Source organism: Piliocolobus tephrosceles, chromosome 1, assembly GCF_002776525.5.
Source record: "Piliocolobus tephrosceles isolate RC106 chromosome 1, ASM277652v3, whole genome shotgun sequence".
Taxonomy (NCBI): Eukaryota; Metazoa; Chordata; class Mammalia; order Primates; family Cercopithecidae; genus Piliocolobus; species Piliocolobus tephrosceles.
Window position 1 is genome coordinate 203536828 of NC_045434.1, and position 22799 is coordinate 203559626.

The 22799-nt window shown below is 41.6% G+C and overlaps 1 protein-coding gene across 1 annotated transcript in view; it reads left to right on the forward strand.

Annotated features, from left to right (window-relative positions):
- The window catches only part of UBR4 (ubiquitin protein ligase E3 component n-recognin 4), a 137967-nt gene that overhangs the window by 64678 nt on the left and 50490 nt on the right, over positions 1-22799 (forward strand). Inside the window, exons 52-64 of the mRNA XM_026455924.1 lie at positions 705-849; positions 1714-1835; positions 2526-2637; positions 4554-4684; positions 4807-4984; positions 5439-5543; positions 7099-7236; positions 8130-8304; positions 17215-17311; positions 17966-18073; positions 18545-18661; positions 19626-19835; positions 21584-21733. Of these exons, the coding sequence (XP_026311709.1) occupies positions 705-849; positions 1714-1835; positions 2526-2637; positions 4554-4684; positions 4807-4984; positions 5439-5543; positions 7099-7236; positions 8130-8304; positions 17215-17311; positions 17966-18073; positions 18545-18661; positions 19626-19835; positions 21584-21733 (1788 nt within the window). The remainder of the gene's footprint in view (positions 1-704; positions 850-1713; positions 1836-2525; positions 2638-4553; positions 4685-4806; positions 4985-5438; positions 5544-7098; positions 7237-8129; positions 8305-17214; positions 17312-17965; positions 18074-18544; positions 18662-19625; positions 19836-21583; positions 21734-22799) is intronic.

Below are 22799 nucleotides of genomic sequence, written 5' to 3' on the forward strand. Positions count from 1 at the left end.
ACATTCTTTTGCCAGTGCTTATCCTTTTGATTATCCTTGAGTTTATGTAGTGTTCCAGACATCAGATATAATCTGTCTCTGAAGTTACTACCTCTTAGGAACTTCAGGGAAAAGCTAAGCTTGGTTGGGCCCTGGTTGCTTTGAAGCAACTGTGGCGTATCTTTCGCTTTCATGCCGTTCTTTTGCCAGTGCTATCATTAATATGTGTAGCAGCTTTCTCGGTGCTTAGTGCTGTTTCCTCATCTCCTTTTCTGTTGGCTGGGTAGCAAACCTGTTTTGTCATTGTCAAATTGAGTTGATTGCTGCCTTTACAATTCTCTGTTATTTACATGCTCCATCATCATCCTGTTCCTCCTTTTAATACTAGAATCCCAGAATTATTCTAGAGAAGTCTCTAGAATGTTCATATGTTCCTCTAGGTTTTAGAAGTTGAACAGTTGGAACTGAGATCTTTGAATCTGCTGTAAACATCCTAAATGCTCCCCCTTCTACTTAATTCTAACATACAATGTTTTCTGCGATATTCCTTTCCCAGACTGTTTTTTTCCTAGATGTGCCTGCTGGAGTCTAGGGATAGTTGGCATATTGATTGGGGCCCCACTTGAAACTCCCTCCCCAGGCAAGCTTCCTTGACCTGAGTTAACCTTAAAACAAATTAAATTCCACCTCAGATTTACCATCGTTGATAATTTTCTTTCTCCTGCTTAGAAGGAATGGATGAGGGGAAAGAACCACAGAAGCAGTTGGAAGGAGATTGCTGTAGTTTCATCACCCAGCTTGTGAACCACTTCTGGAAACTCCATGCATCTAAACCCAAGAATGCCTTCTTGGCACCTGCCTGCCTTCCAGGTATGTTAAAAGGGATATTTGAATCTTGGTGATGAAGTATGATGTAAGTTCTGTCTTTGAACAGCCATGACTATTAGCCATTAGCCTTCATTCTCCATAATCCGTTTCTTCCAGAATTCATAATTGAGAAGTAGAAGTCTGTGAGATAAATGCAATGTTCCTGAGGAATTTAGCAGTGTGGCAGAGTGGGATTTTCTTGTACCATATCTTTTCATTGGGGTTGAATATTTTACATAAAGAGGCACTGTGTGTGTGTGTGTGTGTGTGTCTCCTCAGTGGTTTATCATTGTTTTAAAAAATCTTTGACAACTTGGCTTAAAGCCAGCTCAAAAGGCAAAAGTATCTTGAGGATTATTATATTTCTTTTGGTCTCTAACTTCTTATACTATTGAAAATTCAGATTGAAGGGTAAGGGTCTGAATAGCAATATAGAAAAGTAGGATGATCCTGGTGCTCATTCATGTTTGGAGGACACTTGGGTGGGTAAACCTAAAAGGTATGTCAAGGTCATGTTTTATCATCACCTGAGGCTGGAGGATATTAGGGGACATTTAGTATCTGCCTTCCTCTTCATATTTCCTTGCCTTGTCTTTTGATATCCAGAGAGAGTGGACAGCTACATATTTCTGTGACTCAAGATATATGGAAAGGCTTTTGAGGACAATTTGGGAGATTAGGAAACTTAATGAAACAAATCACAAAGAATACAGGCTACTGTGTGTGAGTGAGTGTGTGTGTGAGTGTTTGTCATTTTGTTTGCATGACCTCTTATGTGGAGATAAAAAGTTACACTTTTGTCACAGACTCTCAAGTAGTTAGAGCTTTTTGCTCCAGATTTTCAAATAATGTTTGTGTCTCCTTTAGGCCTAACTCATATTGAAGCTACTGTCAATGCTCTGGTGGACATCATCCATGGCTACTGCACTTGTGAGCTGGATTGTATTAACACAGCATCCAAGATCTACATGCAGATGCTCTTGTGTCCTGTACGTAGCATTACAATCCCAGAGAGCTCTCAGCAGCCAGGGAATGTCTGGAAAATTGTTTTTAGCTTGCTAAACTAATGAAATAAAATAGATTTAAAGGAAGCTGAAGGGAATGAAGTTTCGAATATCAATAAAAGCTTTAAGATCTTACTCCATGGAAGAGAAAGATTTGGAAAGGGGATGGGCTTAGTCTCTCTTGTTCAGTGCTGAATCACCAGGGACTGGCCTGCTGCTTGCTGCGTAGTAAGTGCTAGGTAACTCAGTGAATTGTGACTTAAATGAGGGCATGAATGAAAGTAGTACATCAAGATTTCTATTTCCAGTGACCCTTTCACAGAAGTTTAGTGTTAAAACTACTGATTTTAGCACAGAGCTAAGATGCGCACTGGGGGCCTGATCGCCTGATAAAAAGCCAAAACCATTTGTAAGGGGCCAAAATGGCCTCAGGAGCGAATGACCTGCCAGTCTATCCCCAGGAACTGAGAGACAGGAAGTTAGTGAGTGGCTCTTCTGTGTGCCGTGTCAGGAAGCGGGGATTAACTTAGCCTGCTAAACTTGGTCCGCTGGGTTGCAGGTGAGAGTAGAGAGGTATCCACATGTGTGGGAGTGAGTGACCAAGAAAGGAAAGTGTTTAGAGAGTTTCATGAATAATACGAGACCAAAGCGTGACAGTTTCCTTTTAAACCTCAGGATCCTGCTGTGAGCTTCTCTTGTAAACAAGCTCTAATTCGAGTCCTAAGGCCCAGGAACAAACGGAGACATGTGACTTTACCCTCCTCCCCTCGAAGCAACACTCCAATGGGTAATGTGAGGTCTGGGTTTAGGCTCAAGCCTGTATTTGGGAGGAGGGGAGAGAGGGAGGTACAGTAGCATTAGACGTGCTGCGCATGTTGACCAAGGTCCTGGAGACTTTTGTTTATGTATCTACCTTTTTTCTAATGCTACCTCACCCCATAAAGAATTTAAGGTGGCACATCAAAATGTATATGGTAAGTAGAATAAAAATAAAGATCAGAGGCCATGGCTCACCTAACAACCATGCTGGACCTTGTGAAGTGGCTGAAAGTTTCCTAAGAGCCATAGCAAAAATAAAATAACAGTGACCAAAGACAAAACAAAAACGTAATTTTTCTTGCAATAGAAGCTCTTCATTAAATGTCCATTTTGTTGCCAAAGGGGCAGAATCCTTAGTGGACTTACCTACAATAAGTTGGATAGCAAATTTCACAGGAGTTTCCCTCATGATACACTTGGACACAGTCAAGGGCATAACATTTTACGATTCAGTAAAAGCAATTCTAAAAGATGTCTGAATAACAGAATTATATAATTCTGGTTACTTGGCTTGATTTAGAAGTAAATTTCAAATGAAAGTCACTATGTACCTTTAAATTTTCTTTTCTTTTTTTTTTTGAGACAGAGTCTCACTGTATCATCCAGGCTAGAGTGCTAGAGTACAATGGTACAATCTCGGCTCACTGCAATCTCTGCCTCCCAAGTAGCTGGGATTAGAGGCGTGTGCCACCACACCCAGCTAATTTTTGTATTTTTAGTAGGGACGGAGTTTCACCATGTTGGCTTAGCTGGTCTCGAACTCCTGACCTCAAGTGATCCACCCGCCTCAGCCTCCCAAAGTGTTAGGATTATAGGCGTGAGCCACTGCCCAGCCCGTACTTTTAAGTTTTCTAAAAGCAATATTATAAAGAGTAAAACGTAAAATTGATTTACTGATTATTTAATCCAGTATATCAATTATGTTATTTCAATGTATTGTCAATATACAAAATTTATTAGTGAAATATTTTGCCTGTTTTGGTACCATTTTGGGAATCCAGAATGTATTTTACACTAGTGGCACATCTCCTTGTAGACAGCCATGTTTTAAGTACTCAGTAGCCACATGTGGCTGGTGGACAGTGCACGTCTAGAGGAATGTACACAACTTTGTAACTTTCAGACAGTCTTCCTTGCATATCATTTATCTTGTCTAAGTTTGTGGCTCTTTTCTCTAGCAAGAACCTAGAGTGGAGAGAGTTTATGTTTCTAAGGGACATATTTACATGCTTTAGCAATCCATTGAGTGGAAGATGAGGTCTCTATCCTCTTCTGACAATTGGGAGTCTCACCTGGACATCTTCCTTATTAGAAGGCCTTCTCACCTCCACACAAAAGCTGGCACAGGCAGGACCTGCAGTGGTGTCCTTGGTTTCCAGTCAGTGGTTTTACACTTCAATTCTGGTTCTTCTCGTAATACTTACATAGTGTGAAAATCTCACTGACCTAGTTGTTTTAGAAAAAAGTAGTGAAATAAATTCTAATCTGCCATGACAGACAAAAGGTAAAGATCCCAATCATATGATTTTTCCTGTCTTATCCAAGGTCTCCTGAGAGTTAGTGGGCACTTGAGGGGCCTACTGGTTTTAGATCTCTCGGCTTTATGGAAATCCCTTTGGAATCCAAGGTTGTTTGCTTCACTAGCTGGAAAACATTTTATTTTTGTGGGGGACAAGCTGTCGCAGCCACCTCCATCTTCCCAGATGCTGTAGGTCCAAGAAGTAAGAGAACAAGGCCAGGCATAGCACCCCGGAGTTCTCCCGCTAAAGCCCAGGGTGCTAGCTGGTAGCTTGTCTTGGCTTTTTGTTGCCACGTGACTTATCGCACCATGTGCCAAGGGAGGAAAGCAAACACCTTTAGGTGACTGGGGTTTCTTTGACTCAGGAGACAAGGATGATGATGACGATGATGATGCAGATGAGAAAATGCAGTCATCAGGGATCCCGAATGGTGGTCACATCCGTCAGGAAAGCCAGGAACAGAGTGAGGTGGACCATGGAGATTTTGAGATGGTGGTGAGTCTCTGGCAGCAGGAGAAGGGGAGGAGGAGCTTCAGAACTCTCCTCTAGCTCTTATTCAGTGGACTTCCAAAAGTTACCATTTACCATGGGACACTGACAGAGCTTTCTCTCTGCAGTCTGAGTCGATGGTCCTGGAGACAGCTGAAAATGTCAACAATGGCAACCCCTCTCCCCTGGAGGCCCTGCTGGCAGGCGCAGAGGGCTTCCCCCCCATGCTGGACATCCCGCCTGATGCAGATGACGAGACCATGGTTGAACTAGCCATTGCCCTGAGCCTGCAGCAGGACCAACAAGGTAGAAGGCCATGCCAGGAACAAAGCAGCCCATTGGCCTTGCGCAGGAAAAGAGGGTTTGGCAGTTACTGATATCCAGCTGACTTAGCTTGTCCCCAGATTTGGGGAGAGGTTGATCTGGGTGAGAGCTGTTCAGAGATACAGGTGGAGAGTGAGAGGGCTGTGGCGGGAATTTCAGTCTGAGCGCCAATCTCATAGTTTCTGCCAGTTTGGGTTATTTCCTCTCGAATCTTAGATTCCTCCAGCCTGTGTCCTGCCTGAGCTGAAGGAAGCATTCCACCATCTCTGTAACTGAACTTGGTGGGTGGACAGCAGTGGCTGTTGGCTAACTTCCTCTAGGCCAGAGGGGGTCACATGCTGGTGTTTGGAGACTCTTGAGGGCAGCACGTGGCCAAAGCAGCACTGTGGATGGGACCTGGAGGGGATGTTGTGCTCACTCTCCACTTGTTTCCCAGGCAGCAGCAGCAGTGCCCTGGGCCTGCAGAGCCTGGGACTGTCCGGCCAGGCACCCAGCTCTTCCTCTCTGGACGCAGGAACCCTCTCTGACACCACAGCATCAGGTAACTGTCCACAGCAAGGAGCACGGCTCAGGGCTCCAGGACCCTCAGGCCTTGTCTCCACTGCTGTGAGAGTGTAATGGGCAGCTGCTTTGACAGGCCATTCTGGACTTCCTGCTTCTGCCTTGGCTTTAGAAAGATGGGTGTGGAGGGTGTAGTGCTGTGGCACGGCCCCGCTGCGCACAGCTCCGCTTCCTCACACTTTGCATGCTGCCTGGCTTCAGCTGCTTCCCCACGGAAAAGCCGAGAGAGCGGCATGCAGGCTGATCAGCTACAGGGCTTCCACTTCAGCTTCCAGCGTTCTTTGTCAGAGCTCTAACATTTTAGATAGTATTAAAAGAGAGACAAGAAATAGAACTCATACCTTTTACTTTTTTTATCTTCATTTGCAAATGAAAGGAAAGCTACAAGAAGCTAGATGGTGCTTCAGAATTCTTGGTCCGTGTGACCAACCATCAGGGATCTATGAGCTTGAGAGAGAGGGTTTTTGTGGACAATTGAAATCTATAGGAAATCTCCAGAACTCATCTGCTCTTTATTTTCAGTCTTTTCCCTAATCTGATTAAAAAAAATGTTTCCTGAATAGAGAGTTGGACCAAATGGAGATACTTGGTCACCCCCTGAGTAATTTAAGGGTTGATTTATAGTTTTTGAGACTGATGCTTCCTTGTGTTCGTTTTTTTTCCTTTTCTTTTGGAAGTTTTAGCCTGGGTAGATAAGAAAGGGAGAGAGCGGCTGGCCCCACCTGCTGCCATGGCTTGTTGCTTTTCTCAGGTCTCTTTAGTTGCTGCCATTTCAGGCTCTGAGGTTGCCGTTGTGTTGTGCCAGTCGTGTTCCCGCTGTGCTCTGTGGCTGTCTTGGCTTTCCTCCCCCATGTATCTCATCCAGCATTTTCCTCCTGTCTCAGCTCAGCCCTGATCCTGGATGCTGTGGCTGTCTCTGGGGAATTTCCTTGCTTCATTATTAGCATCTGATGAGGATGATTAGGAGGTGTGAAATTTCCCCATGAGCTCCCCTTTGGACCACTTGCTAAAAAAAACAAAACTGCATTGATTCAAGAGCTCATGCTAAGTGACTTCCTAACATAAGCAAAAATTGACTGATTTCAAAACAAATCTTAAAATTCAGAGTTCTATGCTTTGAATGGTAATGGCTAGTTTCAGATCTCTCAGCAGGTGTCAGTAACACCTAAACAATGGTGACCATGAAGCATTTTAGCTAGAAAACTCAGCGTCCATGTCACAGATTCTTACTGAATCTTTGCACCGTTCTACTTGCACTGTAATGTAAACAGCGAAGGAAATGCCCAGTGAACTGGGTTTTCTTCACTCCTGTCTAAGTACTGTTTGCAATGCACTGTGTATAGTGTTTGTTTCTGTTAGCGATTAACCAGCAAAGCAGATCTCTCCCTTTTTTCTTTGACGACAGGATATATAAACTGCATTGTGTCCTATGCACTATGTGGTTTGATGCTTTCATCCCAAGGAGGGCTTTATTTTTTTATTTTTTTATTTTTTATTTTTTTTTTTACCTGTAACAGCTCTCGTTACTCTCTCAGCTCCAGCCTCAGACGACGAGGGCAGCACAGCAGCAACAGATGGTTCTACCCTTCGGACCTCTCCTGCTGACCACGGTGGTAGTGTGGGCTCGGAGAGCGGGGGCAGTGCAGTGGACTCAGTGGCTGGCGAGCACAGTGGTAATGTGCCATGGAGGGGGGGTCCTGTCTCCTTGGGCAGAGGGTGGGGACACAACAGGAATCTCTGCTTGGGTCCTGGGGTTGGTTTTTGCAAAGAAAAGAGACTCATTGAAAGTCTTGTGGACTCTGAAAGTCTTATGGATTCATTTGGCCTCAACTTTCGAGTTTCAAATGTTCAGTGGCTTAAGCTCAGGGGGTTAGTATTGAAATATTTTACAGATATTTACTAATTATCTGTTAATGGAAAAAAAGCATTGACATGCGTAGTTCTTTTTTTTTTTTCCCCCTCTCTGAAACTGTGATGATGTGCATAATTCTAAGTCATGATTAGCCTAAAACAGTTATGGTGTCACCTTGAAACTCGTTATCCTATGGTTTCTGCTCCTTATTTATTTGGGGGAGGGTTTTTTTATGCGATCTTATTGTTAACGATCTGATGTGTTCACATAGCATACCAGCCCCACAGTCTACTAGCTGATGAGGTGGGACTCTAGAATGAGGGAACATGACAGCCATTTTGGTTTGACCTTCCATATCAGTCCGTGGGTAGCAATCAGATACAATTTTTACAGAGATTAAGAGCAGCTGATAATTTATAGATTCCCATGTCAGTGTATGCTTCCTCTGAAGTATGAGATAGAAATGTATTAGCATCTGAGATTAAGATCATTCATATAGGTGGGTCTTATGTACTGGGGAAGGGTTAATGGCTACTGTGAGAGTGATTTAACACAGTGCTGTGGGGTCTTACTTAGCTTTATGTATAAGGAAAAAATGCTACCAGTTGCTGTCTAATGCTACCCGTTATTATCTATTGGCTGCTGCTTTAGAATGCACTGGGTTCCTTCATGCTTTGGGAGTTGATTTGTGCTTTTTAAACTATTTCCCTCTAGTGTCTGGCCGGAGCAGTGCTTATGGTGATGCTACAGCAGAGGGGCATCCGGCTGGACCAGGAAGTGTCAGCTCAAGCACTGGAGCCATCAGCACCACCACTGGGCACCAGGAGGGAGATGGCTCCGAGGGAGAAGGAGAAGGAGAAGCTGAAGGAGATGTCCACACTAGCAACAGGTCAAAAACCTAGTCCTCCACAGTGAAGAGGCTTGCCTATCTGAGACTATTTCAGGAATAGTAGGACTGATCAGTTGCAGGAGGTAGAGTGGTGATAACAGTATATTTCTTTTGAAATATAAAGGTGTAAACTTCTGAAACAGTTTAAAATCTTAGGAAGTGCTCTAGGTCTGTCTGTGTCTTAGAATTATATTAAATCAATTACAGAGAGAATAGGAAGTGGTCTTTCTCTTAAGGCTCTTCTGAATATCTTAGTGACTGTAAAGTGATAGTCATAAAAACATGTCTTCTTTACCCAAATCTTTCCAGTTTCATCAGTATCCATACACTCAATGTATGGCATCCTCTTTACAAATGGCACCGCTGGAGGCTCAACATTTAGGGATATGTATTAGGTGTCCTAGAAGTGCTCCTTGTTCAGCATGTTCATAAGGTGAAGGAGAAATAAGACATAGCAAATACATGCTTATGGCTAGAAATACCAGTGGTGAAGCGTTTTGAAACTGAAAGTGATCTATAAAATCCTACTCCATTTTTGTGGTTGGGTTTGGTGAAGTGACTATATTCTTAACCCAGAGGTAACTAGAGAAATAGAAGACAAACCTGAAAAATAAGACTCAAGATATAACGTTTGTTGAATTTGTTGAGGCCAGCAGTTGTTACATTAGTGCAAAAATAGTAAGTCAGAATTTTTTTTTTTTTTTTTTGAGACAGGATCTCCCTCTTGTCGCCCTGGCTGGAGTGCAGTGGTGTGAACACAGCTCACTGCAGCCTCAACCTCCCAGGCTCAAGTGATCCTCCTACCTCAGCCTCCCGAGTAGCTGGGACTATAGGTGTGCGGCACCACGCCTGGCCAATTTTTGTATTTTTTGTAGAGATGGTGTTTTGCCGTGTTGCCCAGGCTAATCTGGAACTCCTGAGCTCAAGTGATCCGCTCATCACCTCCCGAAGTGCTGGGATTACAGGTGTGAGCCACTGTGCCTGGCCCAGAATTTTGAACTAAATGATTTCTATCAGGGAAAAAATATGGTGCCTGATGTAGTCAGGCATCAGAGACATTTAAAGAGGGTATCAAAGAGTGCCTTCCACGTTCCCTATATCCTACTGCTCTCTGGATGAATTTCTCTGGTTCTGTTAATAGATGATATTTTGATAGAGTTTTTAAAAAATCTAACATTTTTCTTCATGTGATTTCTAGGTTAATTTTCTTATGTTCAGTTAACTTGGTCTTTATGATTTTTTAAAAATTTACTTTAAAAATTTAAAATCCAGTCTACTTTTGTCTTCTAGTTGATATGGTTGAGTTCATTTATAATTAATGTTGATTGCTAACAGATTTGGAATGGATGTCTGCTATTACTTTGTGCTTCTTACTTGTTCTTTGTGTATCCTTTTCTTTCTTTTCTTGTTGGCCTTCTTTTGAGTTGACTTGCTAATTTTTTGTTCCTGTTTTTTTCCTTTTTTCCTCCAACTCTGCAGGTTTGGAAGTTGTTTACTCTGTTTTTAATCTTTCAGTGGTTGTACTATGCATTTTAACTTGCATACTTACCTAATTCAAAATGAAGTTTAACTAACAGCTACACCTTCTTCCTGAATAATATGAGGATCTTAGAAGACTTTACTCCTTCTTATCAATATAAATGATCATTGTTGTGTGTTTTAACTTTTTTAATGTCTTCTTAAAGCCTTTAGGATTTTATAGTTTATATGGTCAGTGTTTGTTAAAGTTTTACTCATATGTTTACCATTTTCTGTGCCTAACATTTCTTTATGCCTCTGAGACCTCCCATCCAGGATCATTTTTTTCCTGAACTGTATCATTTAGATTTCCCTTTAGGGAGGTTTGCTGGTTTACAATATCTCAGATTTTATTGGTCTGGAAATATCTTTATTGAACTTACATTTGAGGATGTATTTTTGATGGGTATAAAATTTTGGGTTGGCAGCACCCCCGACCTCCCTAGTTGAAAATGGTCTTCTATTATTTCCTGGCTTTTGTTATTTCCAATGAGAAATCACCTCCTATTTTAGCTGTTGCTTCTTTGAAAGTAATGTCTTTACTGCTACTTTTAAGATCTTCATTTGTCATTATTTTTGCAGTTTTACCGGGATATGTGATTTATTTCTTTACATTTGTTTTGCTTAGTAGTCTTTGGGACTCTTGGATGTGTGGGCTAGTGTCTTTTATTTTGGAAAAAATCTCATCTATTAATCTTATCAGATATTCTTTTTGTCTTATTTTCTGTTATTTCTCTTTCTGGGATTTCAGTTAAATAGATGTTAGACCATCATATTCTTTTCTTCATGTCTCTTAAAATCTCTTTTTCTTTTGTGTTCCTTGTGCTTATTTATTTATAAATTTCTTGATCTATTTGAGTAGCATTAAAAAACATCAAATACATAGCAATAAATTAGAAAGATATGTAAGACTTCTACTGTGAACACTGCACAATCTAAGAGAAGTTAAAGACCTAAATAAATGAAGAACTACATCATGTTTATGGATTGAAAGACTCATTGTGAAGATAATTGTCTTTGAATTGATATAGAGCCGTATAATCGTAGTCATAAATTTTGGCTGGAGCTACATGTTAAAATTGACAAGTTGATACAAACATTTATGTGGATTAGCCAAGGCAATATTGAAGAAAATTCATAAAGTTAGAGGACTTTATAGAACTATAACTTATTATAAAGCTATGGTAATTAAGACAGTGTGATAATAGTATGAAGATAGACAAATAGATTAGTGGAATGGGCTGGAGTTCAGAAACAGCTTCACACATACCTGTTACAAAGGTGACACTTATGTACAATGGGGGAAAGGAGGGTTTTTTTCGATAAATAATAATGGGTCAACTGGAAATGCACATAGAATAAAATGAATCTTGACCTGATCTTATATGCAAAAATCAACTGAATTATAGATGTAAATGCAAAGGGTGACAACTTCTTGCTTTTAAAAGACAGAATGTCTTCATAACTTGGGTTTGGCGAAGATTTACTGAATAGGACACAAAAGCATTAAAAGGAAAACAAATGTATAAACTGGATTAAATTCTCAGCAGCTATTCATTTTCCCCTCCCCTCTTCTCAGTGTTAAGATTTCAGTTAGGTAGTTTTTCTTTTAGGCTCCTAGGCTAGAGTGGGGTGGGAGGTGCAGGTGCAGGGAAGAGTGTGAAGGGAAGTAATTTATTACTGTTTACTTTTAAAGTGAGGGTATAGCCTTCTGTGGCTCTTCTATGAGGTTCTCTTTGAAGGCCTTCCCTACTGTCCACAGAGGAGGTCTAAAGGAAAAAAAATGAAAACCTTCCCCACTTAAGGAAGATCCTCTGCTTTTATTCCTATTCCAAATGCCCTGTGAGGTCCTGGCAACCAGAGGGTCAAGTTGCCTTCAGAACATGTTGGCCTTAACTTGTCAAATTTCAAAAGTCTCTAAAATTTGTCTCTGAGTTCTGCTTACATTTTTGGCCTAATAACTTTTTAATTGCTAGTGAACTCATTATTACTTTTATTTTGACTTTGTATCTGATAATCTCTCTTAGTTCACTTATTTCTTGTCGTTTCTTGTTTTGTTTTCTTTTAAGACAGTCTTACTTGCCCAGGCTGGTGTGCACAATCATAGATAGCTCACTGCAACCTTGAACGCCTAGGCTGAAGGAATCCTCCTGCCTCAGCCGTCTGAGTAACTAGGCACATGCCACCATTCCCAGCTGTTTGTATTTATTTATTTATTTTTGAGACGGAGTCTCAGTCTATTTCCCAGGCTAGTGTGCAGTGGCACAATCATAGCACATTGCAACCTCAAATGCCTAGGCTCAAGGCATCCTCCTGCCTGAGTTGCTAGGTGCATGCAACCAGGCCCAGCTGTTTTTAATTTTTTTTTTTTTTTTTTGAGATAGAGATTGGAGTGTCTTGCCCAGGCTGGAGTGCAGTGGTACCATCTCAGCTCACTGCAATCTGCACTTTCCAGGTTCAAGCGATTCTCATGCCTCAGCCTCCTGAGTAGCTGGGATTACAGGCATGTGCCACCACACCTGGCACCCAGCTAATTTTTGTATTTTTAGTAGAGACAGAGTTTTGTCATGTTGGCCAGGCTGGTCTCGAAGTCCCAGCCTCAGGTGATCCACCCACCTTGGCCTCCCAAAGTGCTGGGATAACAGGTGTGAGCCACCGTACCCGGCCTAGTATTTTATTTATTTATTTATTTATTTATTTATTTATTTATTTATTTATTTAGTCGGAACAGCATCTCACTGTTGCCCAAGCTGGTCTTGAACTCCTAGACTCAAGTGATCCTCCTTCCTCAGCCTCCTAGTGTTGGGATTACAGGTGTGAGCCACTGCACCCAGCTCACTTATTTATTCTAATGATAGATTCTAGTGGATTTTCTGCATCCACAATCTTATCACCTGCAAATAACAGTTTAACTTTTTTCATTCCAATCTTCATACTTTTTAATATTCTTTTCTTGTCTTATTTCATTAGCTAGGACCTCTTGTATAATGTTGAAAGAAGTGGTGATGATGAACATTATCTCATTCCCAAACTCAGGGTGAAAAGGTTCAATACTTTCTCATTAAGTGTGATGTTAGCGCAAGGGTTTTTTATGGATATTTATCAGATTAAGGAAATTTTGTTCCTAGTTTGCTGGGAGATTTTTATCTTAAATGGGTTTTTCAAGATTTCCAGTTTCTTGTGTTTCATGTATTGAATGACTTATATGGTTTTTCTTCTTTATTTTATTTAAGGTTATAGATACATTAATTGATTTTTCTATTATTAAACCTATTTAGTCATGATGTGTTATCCTTTATATCATGTGACCTGATTTGCTAATTTTTAGTTTAGGCTTATCATTTTTCTTCGAGATGTCTTTGTCAGGGATTGATATTCACATTATTCTGGCATCCTAAAATAAGTCAGGGCATGATCCCCTTTTCTCTTGCTCTAGAAGAGTTTATATAAGATTAGTGTTCTTTCTTTCATAAATTCTTAGAGAAATTCACCAGTGAAGTCATCTGAGTCTGGACTTTATGTAAGGGAAGATTTAAAATTAGGTTTATTCTTTAAATGGTAGAGAATTATTTTTATTTATTTTGGTTTCAATTTTGGTATATTGTATTTTAAAAGGAATTTGTTGATTTTATTAAAGTTGTCAGTTTTACTGGCATAAACCTGTTCATATTTTTTTTTTTCTCATCTTTTTAATGTCTTGACAATCTGTAGTGATTTGCCTTTTTTCATTTCTGACAATGGTGGCTTATTCTTTGTCAGTCTTGCTGGGGGTTATCAACTTTATTTGAAAGAACTGGCTTTTGGTTCTGTTTTTTTTCTGTTGTATGTCTGCTTTCTATTTTATTCCTGCTTTTTATTATTGCCTTTCTTTTGCTATTTACCTTTTTTTACTATTTTTTTTTGTTGTTGTTCTATTGTTCCTGTTCTATTTCTGGCCCATGGGATACAAACCTAAATCATTTAATCATATGTATTTTAAACCTACTTTAAAAATACATATTCGGCCAGGTGCCGTGGCTCACGCCTGTAATCCCATCATTTTGGGAGGCCGAGGCGGACTGATCACTTGAGGCCAGGAGTTCAAAACCAGCCTGGCCAACAAAGCAAAACCCTGTCTCTACTAAAGATATAAAAATTAGCCTTGCATGGTGGCGTGCACCTGTAATCACAGCTACTTGGGAGGCTGAGATAGGAGAATTGCTTGAACGTGGGAGGCGAAGGTTGCTATGAGCCGAGATCACGCCACTGTACTCCAGCCTGGGTGACAGAGTGAGACTCCATCTCAAACAAACAAACAAACAAAAAAAACAACCATATTTGAAGCAACGTGTTTTTTCTAAAATTCCATCTTAATCTTGCTTTGGCTGCAGCTCACATATTTTGATAATGTTGTGTTTTGATAATGTATTTTCAGTGCTGTTCAATTCAAATTATTTTCTAAATTCTGTTGTAATTTAGTCTTTGGCCCATGGGATATTTAAAAGTATGTTACTAAATTTCTAAATATTTGGGAATTTTCTAGTTATCTTTTTGTTATTGGTTTATAGTTTAATTACGTGGTTGGGAACATGCTGGGTGATTGTAGATTTTTTTGTTTATTTGTTTTTTGAGACGTAGTTTCACTCTTGTTGCCCAGGCTGGAGTGCATTGGCATGATCTTGGCTCACTGCAACCTCTGCCTCCCAGGTTCAAGCGATTCTCCTCCCTCAGCCTCCCAAGTAGCTAGGATTACAGGCGTGTATGACCATGCCCAGCTAATTTTGTATTTTTAATAGAGATGGGGTTTCTCCATGTTGGTTAGGTTGGTCTTGAACTTTTGACCTCAGATGATCCGCCCACCTCAGCCTCCCAAAGTGCTGGGATTACAGGCATGAGCCAGGTGGATTGTAGATTTTTTTTTTTAAATCTCTTGAGACTCATCACTGCTTCTAAAATGGTGTTGTATCTTCTTCGGATTTTCATTTGTTTTTAGGAAGAGGGTGAATTTAGGTAACCTAACCATATTGACAATGGAATTCTCTATAGTGGTTTTAAGTTAACCTTTTTTCATGAATAAGTTAATTAAATAATTGGTTAATGAATTATTTAAAATTTTTTTGGTTTTATTTTTAGCCTTTGCTTAGTTGAAATATGAATTATTTTAAATAAAACAGAATTTTACTTTAAGTCACTAAAGAAAAGGAAACTGCAGTTTTTGGTACTGTGTTTACTTTTTTTTTTTTTAAGTTTCAGGAGTACTGTGTAAGAGTTTGAAAATAGGTTGGGTCTCGTGGCTTATACCTGTAATGCCAGCACTTTGGGAGGATGAAGTGGGACGATCGCTTGAGCCCAGGAGTTTGAGATCAGCCTGGGCAACACAGGGAGACCCTGTCTCTACAAAAAATATAAAAATTAGCCGGGCATGATGGCATGCGCCAGTGGTACCAGCTACTCAGGATCCTGAGGTGGGAGGATCTCTTGAGTCCAGGAAGTCAAGGCTGCACTGAGCTGTGATCGTGCCACTGCACTCCAGCGTGGGCAACAGGGTGTCCCAGGCTCAGAAAACAAAATGAATGAATGAATGATGTTTGAAAATATTCTGCTGTGGTCTTGGTCCAAGTCTAGACTCTGCTCATTTTGCTGACTTTTTCTTCATGTGTGTATATTCGCGTGTATGGTCTCCAAATCTGAAGATATTAATCCATCTTGAAACAAATCCGTCTTATGTTTTATGTTCAAACTGTTGAACTGCTGCTATCATCTCACCTTTCCTCACTTGTACCTAGTCCATCTTTGAACAATTCTTAATCATTTGTAGTCCCCACCTAGCTTGGCTAATTATTAACAGACACATGCATGGTATTCTGAAGAACAGTTAGCTCATTCCTTTGAGTTCTTTTTAGAATCATAATAATTTATAATTCACGTAAGACCCCATACTTTCTTTCATTCATTCTTTTTTTAGAGACAGGGTCTTGCTCTGTTGTTCAGGCTGGAGTACAGTGGCATGATCATGGCTCATTGTAACCTTGAACTCCTGGGATCAAGTGATCTTCCTGAGGCAGGACTATAGGCACATGGCACCACGTCTGGCTAGTATTTTAATTTTTTGTAGAGATGAGATCTTGCTATGTTTCCCTGGCTGGTCTTGAACTCCTGCCTCAGCCTCCAAGTGTTGGGATTATAGACATGAGCTACCACACCCAACCCTAGACCCTGTACTTTCATCCAGACTTGTATTATTTTGAAAAGATTCTGGGCTAGGTACAGTAGCTCACTTTAGCTCTGTTGCCCAGGCTGGAATGCAGTGATGTGATCATAGCTCACTGCATCTTTGAATTCCTGGGCTCAACCAATCCTCTGTTCTTAGTCTCCTGAATTGCTGGGATTAGAGGCACACCACCATGCCCAGCTGTTTTCTTTAAAACAATTTTTTTGGTCTTTTTTTGTATTTTAAAAAATTTTCTTTTTAAGAAAAGAAAAAGAAAGTATTCTGTTTACCTGCTAAGATATGTAACACGTGAAAATCACACATTAAAGAAAAAATAGGCATGTGGTTTCTTACAAATAATGTCTAAGATAAAAATGAGACATGGACCATTTACTAATTATGAAAGTGAATCTATTGATTTATTCAGCAACTATATTCTTAATCTGTATGAGATTGTGTATTAGGGGAGACTAGCAACCAAATTGTCAGCAGGACCTTAATTAATTTTCATCATCCTCTTGAATCAGCATATTAGCTAGAGATCCAGGGGCACATACTTAGTACAGAAGGTCAGCTGTATATCTGCAGATGAAGGCTAGGTAATGGCCAATTGATTATATGGGAAAACTCGTGAGTCCAGTAGGAGAGTGTGACATTGAAACAGAATATTGTATTAGGAAGATGGTGGACAAAGTGTGACAGAGTAGAGCAGTGACTGGACTTTATAAGAATTTGGGAAACGTGAGAAAGAAAGGGCTGAGTCACTGTGCAGCTGGGTGATACAGAATTTGTATATAGAAGAATTCTAGAAAATAATGTCTGGAGGCACAATAGGGCCACATATTAGAAAAAAGCCATAAATCTTGCAGTTGGAGCTTTGGCTTTGAAGCTGAGAACTACCAGGGCCTGGAGGCTTGGGAAATACTTTGAACTTTCCTGTAGTAGGATTTTTTTCAGTGCCATCAGTTGTATTTTAGAATAGTTTTGCTTTCTTTTAACAGAGTGAGATCTCTCCTTCTATGTTGCTGACTGGCATACCAATTAGGCAGTTCTTAACTTTTTTTTTTAATGCTGGAGATTGTTCCTAAGCATTAGGCTTCTTGTTGACCTTGGTAGCAGGGCTGGAGTGGGGAGGGAACTATATTCAACTGGTTTCTGTTGGAGTACAGCTCATGTTTTCTATCTTTTCCTCACCCTTTTAGGCTGCACATGGTCCGTCTAATGCTGTTGGAGAGATTACTGCAGACCCTGCCTCAGTTACGCAACGTTGGGGGTGTCCGGGCCATCCCGTTCATGCAGGTATCTCTTAGCTCACCTGGGTTTCTGTCAGGTCATGATTGGACTATCCTTAAGCATGCCCGCATCTCTATTGCAGAGGACCTGGAAGCCTTTGTTTGGTGTTAGGTCACAGAATAATGCAATTTGATTTTTGAGCTACAAATTACAGCTCTTCATTTTATAAATGAGAAGGCTAAGGGTCAGAGAATTTTTTAAATGCTCAAGTTCATCCAGGTTGTTATTGACAGAGCCGGTGCAAAGCCCGCTCCTGAGATTCTGAGTCTCTAGTTTCTTTGTTGATATTAGTGGGCTAATAGCTGTTCTTCCACTCACTAGCTGTCTTCCTCAGATTCAAAACTGTTCTTTAATTCTTAGTTCAGTGTACTACCCTTTCTCAAGCTGCTTTGCTTGGATATAATATAGATTAGTCCATCAATTTTACAAACTTTTTACAAAACATTTTGTGTAATGTCAAATGTGGCATATATCAGAATTTGACTTTTCTGACTCTGAATACTGAAGCTTTGGATACTGGGAATTTAGAATGCTGTAATGGATTACAGTTATGATTGATAGGGATGTCAGGAAGATTAGAGTTTCTTCTGAAACACCCTGTATTTCGAGTTGTTCTTCTTTAGGAAATTGGGTTTTGTGTTTTCTCTCTTTGACTTCTAGGTCATTCTAATGCTCACTACAGATCTGGATGGAGAAGATGAGAAAGATAAGGGGGCCTTAGATAACCTGCTCTCCCAGCTTATTGCTGAGTTGGGTATGGATAAAAAGGTAAAATCTGAGAAGCAATCTGTGTGAGAACAGGATTGGCTGAGATACTTCCTCAGGTTCCCATTTGTTTCATAGAGCAACTTCACCTCATTTCAAGGGGTAACCATCCACTGAGGGCTCCAGTTCTGTTGAGTAAACAAAAGTGTATTCAGGGCCTGCTTTGGCCTGAGCGTAGTTTTGGACTCTGAGCATAGTTGAGGGCAAAGATGAAGTTCTTACCCTCATGGACCTTTTGTGCTCAGTGAGGTGAAAACATTAAATTAGTTGTTCATATCTTAATATGGCCTCCTAAGTGTATCAGGCTCTGGGTACCCCAAGTATAGTCCATGGATATACTGGGGGTTGTTTTGTGTCTGATTCAATCTAAGGAGCACTTTAGGGCTGATGGGCTTGACTTGAAGGGATCTTGTTCAGAGGTTGCCTCAAGCATCAAGTAAGTAGAGGTTTCTGGTCTTATGCTTTGGCCTGCAGGATGTCTCCAAGAAGAATGAGCGCAGCGCCCTGAATGAAGTCCATCTGGTAGTAATGAGACTGCTGAGTGTCTTCATGTCCCGCACCAAATCTGGATCCAAGTCTTCCATATGTGAGGTATTTTTGCTTTGGGTTTATGGGTTTGGGGAAAGGTAAGAGGATTGTCTGGGTAGTGTTAGGGCCAGCGCAGGGGTGCTAGTCCTCTGTAAGAATAAAGCCATTGCCTTGAGGGGAGTAAGATTCTAAGCTGTCACCTTTTCAAGAGCAGAACCTCCACCTTTTTCTGAATCCCTTCCAAGCCCTGGTCTTTGGTAACAGTCCCTCCAATGGAGGGGTTAAAGGGTTTGGCAGTTCCATTATTGAAAAGCAGGGCTCTCTTCTGCAAGGCACAGAGTGGCTAAGAGGATTCCGCTAGTGTATGTTGCTATAAGGTGGGTAATAAAGCAGAGAGAAAGCGATGTGTGTGTGGTGAAAGGAGATTAGCACAAAGCAGAGAAGGTAGAAATTGAGGCTGAACTGCATCCAATCTTAATGAGCTTAGGAGCTGTGAGGTTTACTGGGATTTGCAAGGCTCTTCTAATGGTCTTATTTACAGTAGCTTTTCTCCTACTTTTTTATGCATGTGATCACTCACCCCCATCTCCTTTGGAAGCTGGTTCTATGGAAGACTCTATAGGGGGTGGGGTGGGGTTGTTCAGAAGTGCCTAAAATGGAAAGTTTTCTCTCTCCTTCTTGAATTGGGCTTCTTTTCTAGTTGCTCACGGTAAAAGAGGGAACCCATCCCCTCCAGGGGGAAAGGTTATCTAATCTTGCCTCCCTGGCCTCTGGCGTGTGTGTGTAGCAAGGTTAGAGTTGAGAACAGGTGTGTTTCTTTGTTTGTCTTACCATGTGGTTGTTCAAAAAAGTTCCAAAAAACCTCACAAACTTCCTTAGGGAAGTTTCAGTGCAAGAGCCTGATTCACTCACTGCCATAGAAAGCCAGGACTATTGTGAGTGTGTTTCCCATCCCCAACACCCACCCGGATTTCACATTGTTTTTACAAGCCATTCTTACCATCTCTGTATTTTCTCTGTCTCCCAGTCGTCTTCCCTCATCTCCAGTGCCACAGCAGCAGCTCTACTGAGCTCTGGGGCTGTGGACTACTGCCTGCACGTGCTGAAATCACTGCTGGAATATTGGAAGAGCCAACAGAATGACGAGGAGCCTGTGGCTACCAGCCAGTTGCTAAAACCACATACTACCTCTTCCCCACCTGACATGAGCCCATTCTTTCTCCGCCAGTATGTGAAGGTGAGATATTTCCCTCATCAAAGAAACACTCGTCCTTTGTTCAGAGCACTCTTCTCTTTCCTTGCAGTGAAGAGAAGAGTGCTCAAGGGGCTGAGGGTGAAGAGCCATAGGAAGGAGCCGGTATTCCTTGGTGGGGGTTAATCTCAGCATGACTGAATAAATGACCACTTCTCCCAACCTTCTGTGGGATTATGGCTCCTGCCTCTTTGTAAATTGGAGGATTTGAATGAAATCACAGTTATCTCATTTCACCTTAAGTTTAGAAAAAGATGAGAAGGTACAAGCTAACGTCATCAGTTGTGGGTCATGACGTGTGTGTCAGATATTCCCTGTGCTGTCACCACGGAGAGGCCCTTTAACGTATTATTAAGAAGATGGGCCTTCTGATCAGATGAATCTGGGATAAGACCCGTCTTGTGTTCTTACTTACCAGTCTTGAAGCATGGAGAAGTTCTGTCTGTCTAACCTCCCTAACCTTCAGCTTCTACCGCTGGAAAACGAGCATGCAGATGGTGTCTACTTTATAGGGCTGTTGTGAGTGTTGAATGAGGTGCTGTTTGTAAAGGACTTAGCACAGTGCCTAGCATGTGTCAATGCCCAGTCCATATTAACTGCTACACCACTCTCTTCCTCACTGCCCACCCAGAATAGCTTTGAGTAGGGGAGGAATGCAGTAGGCATAGAGTGTGGATCTGACTGTGTCTTGCTGTTTTTTCATGACTCTTTGGTGGTTTTCCATGACTTGTAGACCAAAAAGTTCTGGAGGACCCAGCCACCTGCTTGACCCTCTAGCTTTGTCACCCGTTACACCTTACACGCAGCCCGCCAGCCTGTGCGTTTCCCAAGATGTGGCGTGTTGCCTTTGTTCGTGCTGTCCCTTCTGGAATTCTTTCCTCTCCCTCTGCTCCCCTTTCTTCCCCTGCCTAGTGAATTCCTAACCCATCTTCAAGACTGAGCACAAGCTTTGGATCCTAGGGAAAACTTCCCTAACACACTCCCTGCCATCAAGTCTGCTCAAGAGAGCCTTGTCCTGGGTTCCCGGAACACCCTGTGCGCTCCCTCGCCTGTCTCCCCTCCACACTCTCAGCAGAAACCACGTTTTATTACTGTGTACAACTCCAGTGCTTGATACAGAACCGATGAATAGCTGGGAGTTGAATATGTGAGGCACATTGTGCCCTCAAACTCTTACAGATTCTTTTTATGGGACCACACAACTTGCAGGATAGCTGTTTCCACTTTCCTCAGATCTCTCATTTACCTCTGCCTTTTTGTGTTACATGAAGCCAGGAATCTTGGCTGAGTCTAGTGATCTTGACAGCCTTGGTTTATTTAACAATTTCTTGTTATCATGGGAAATTTTGGTTCTAGGGAATAGAATACATCTCATAGAAGTCAGAGATCCTTACTACCTTTTTTTTTTTTTCAATTTTTTTGGCCTTTCTAGCACTCATCTTTATGTAAGCAGAGTACAATTGACGCAGTGTCAAAAGCCACAGAGTGAAATATTAGGACTTTTAGAAGTGAGGTCTGTCTCCACTGTCACCTTTGCGTGTAATTAAATTGCCCCCAGAAGCCTGGGCCTTCTGAGTTTGTAGAATAAACTGTCAGTCAGTCTTGATTCTGGCTCTGAAAGGCACCCTTTACCACCTCCAACGTGTAATATGCCTAGTGAGCCAGCGGTTTTCCTAAGTGTGGTCATGGAAAATCAACAGTCACAGGTTCTCATGCAAGTTTTCTTCTCCCAGGGCCATGCTGCCGATGTGTTTGAGGCCTATACTCAGCTTCTGACAGAAATGGTACTGAGGCTTCCATACCAAATCAAAAAGATTGCTGACACCAATTCCCGCATCCCGCCTCCTGTCTTTGACCATTCGTGGTTTTACTTCCTCTCTGAGGTAAGTGAAAGTCCCAAGCTGCATGCTTGTTGGCTGAGGACACATCTGCGTTCGCCTCTGTGGGCCCCTTTCTTCTTCGTCCTCACTCGGTATTTCCCCTTGCAGAGTTCCTTTCTCCCTTGCAGGTCTTGGTCTTACCCTTCTGGAACATACTGTGGGTAGAACTGTGGGAGATGTGTATCAAGCAAGCCATACTTTACCTTCTGATTCTGTGTGTTGAACTCCCCCATGTGTGCTCATAATGGGCAAGTTTAATAATTTAGGTTCTGTCAGGAAAACAAAGTATACTAGTTATCTTAACAGAGATTTCAATATGGGAAATTGGGTAAATGCTCTTGGACACAAAAAAGGCAAAAAGGAAACATTGAGGTAACACAGGGATAGTAACTGCCGGAAGCGGTTATCAGGAAGCAGCTGCCCTGCGGGGATGTGATGCGGGTGATTCTGGGAGCAGTGAGAGAAGCTGATGATTAGAACTCATTGTGGCTGCCAGGGTTCAGGGCTGTTGCTAGGACTGCAGGGAGATGGGAAGAAGCAAGCCCCTTCTTCCTCCTGCTGCCAGCATCCCTCTCTGTTGGCAGAACCTAAGAGGGAGCCAGCTGGCAAAGAAGTAGTGCACTTGGCGTAATTCTGGCCTGGGCGTCACTGGGCAGTGTTGTTGGGTGGGTTGGGAACTGAGAGACAATAGCTTAATAACCTTAGTAACCAGCACAGCAACCCTGAGATAGATTAACTCTGGGAAGAATAATCTGTTAACAAACCTCAGATGAGGATTTTGAGTTACATAGTTGTACCAACCCAAACTTTTCTTTAGCTCTTTTACTTGAAAAAGAGATTTGGAATGTTTTTTTTCTTGATAGTTTCCGTTTGGGTGGGCTGAAGTGGAGGCCAGCTTCCCTGTAGATTCCTAAGGGCACAAGGAAGATATACATGAATATTGATATTTTCCTCTGATTTCTTTCTCTCCCTTTCTTTCTCCTGGTCTCATTAAAGGATACTTAAGTTCAAGAGAGGCTGGTTTGGTCAAGAGGAAATAGCTTGGTTTGTGTTTCTCCCCAGCCCCCCG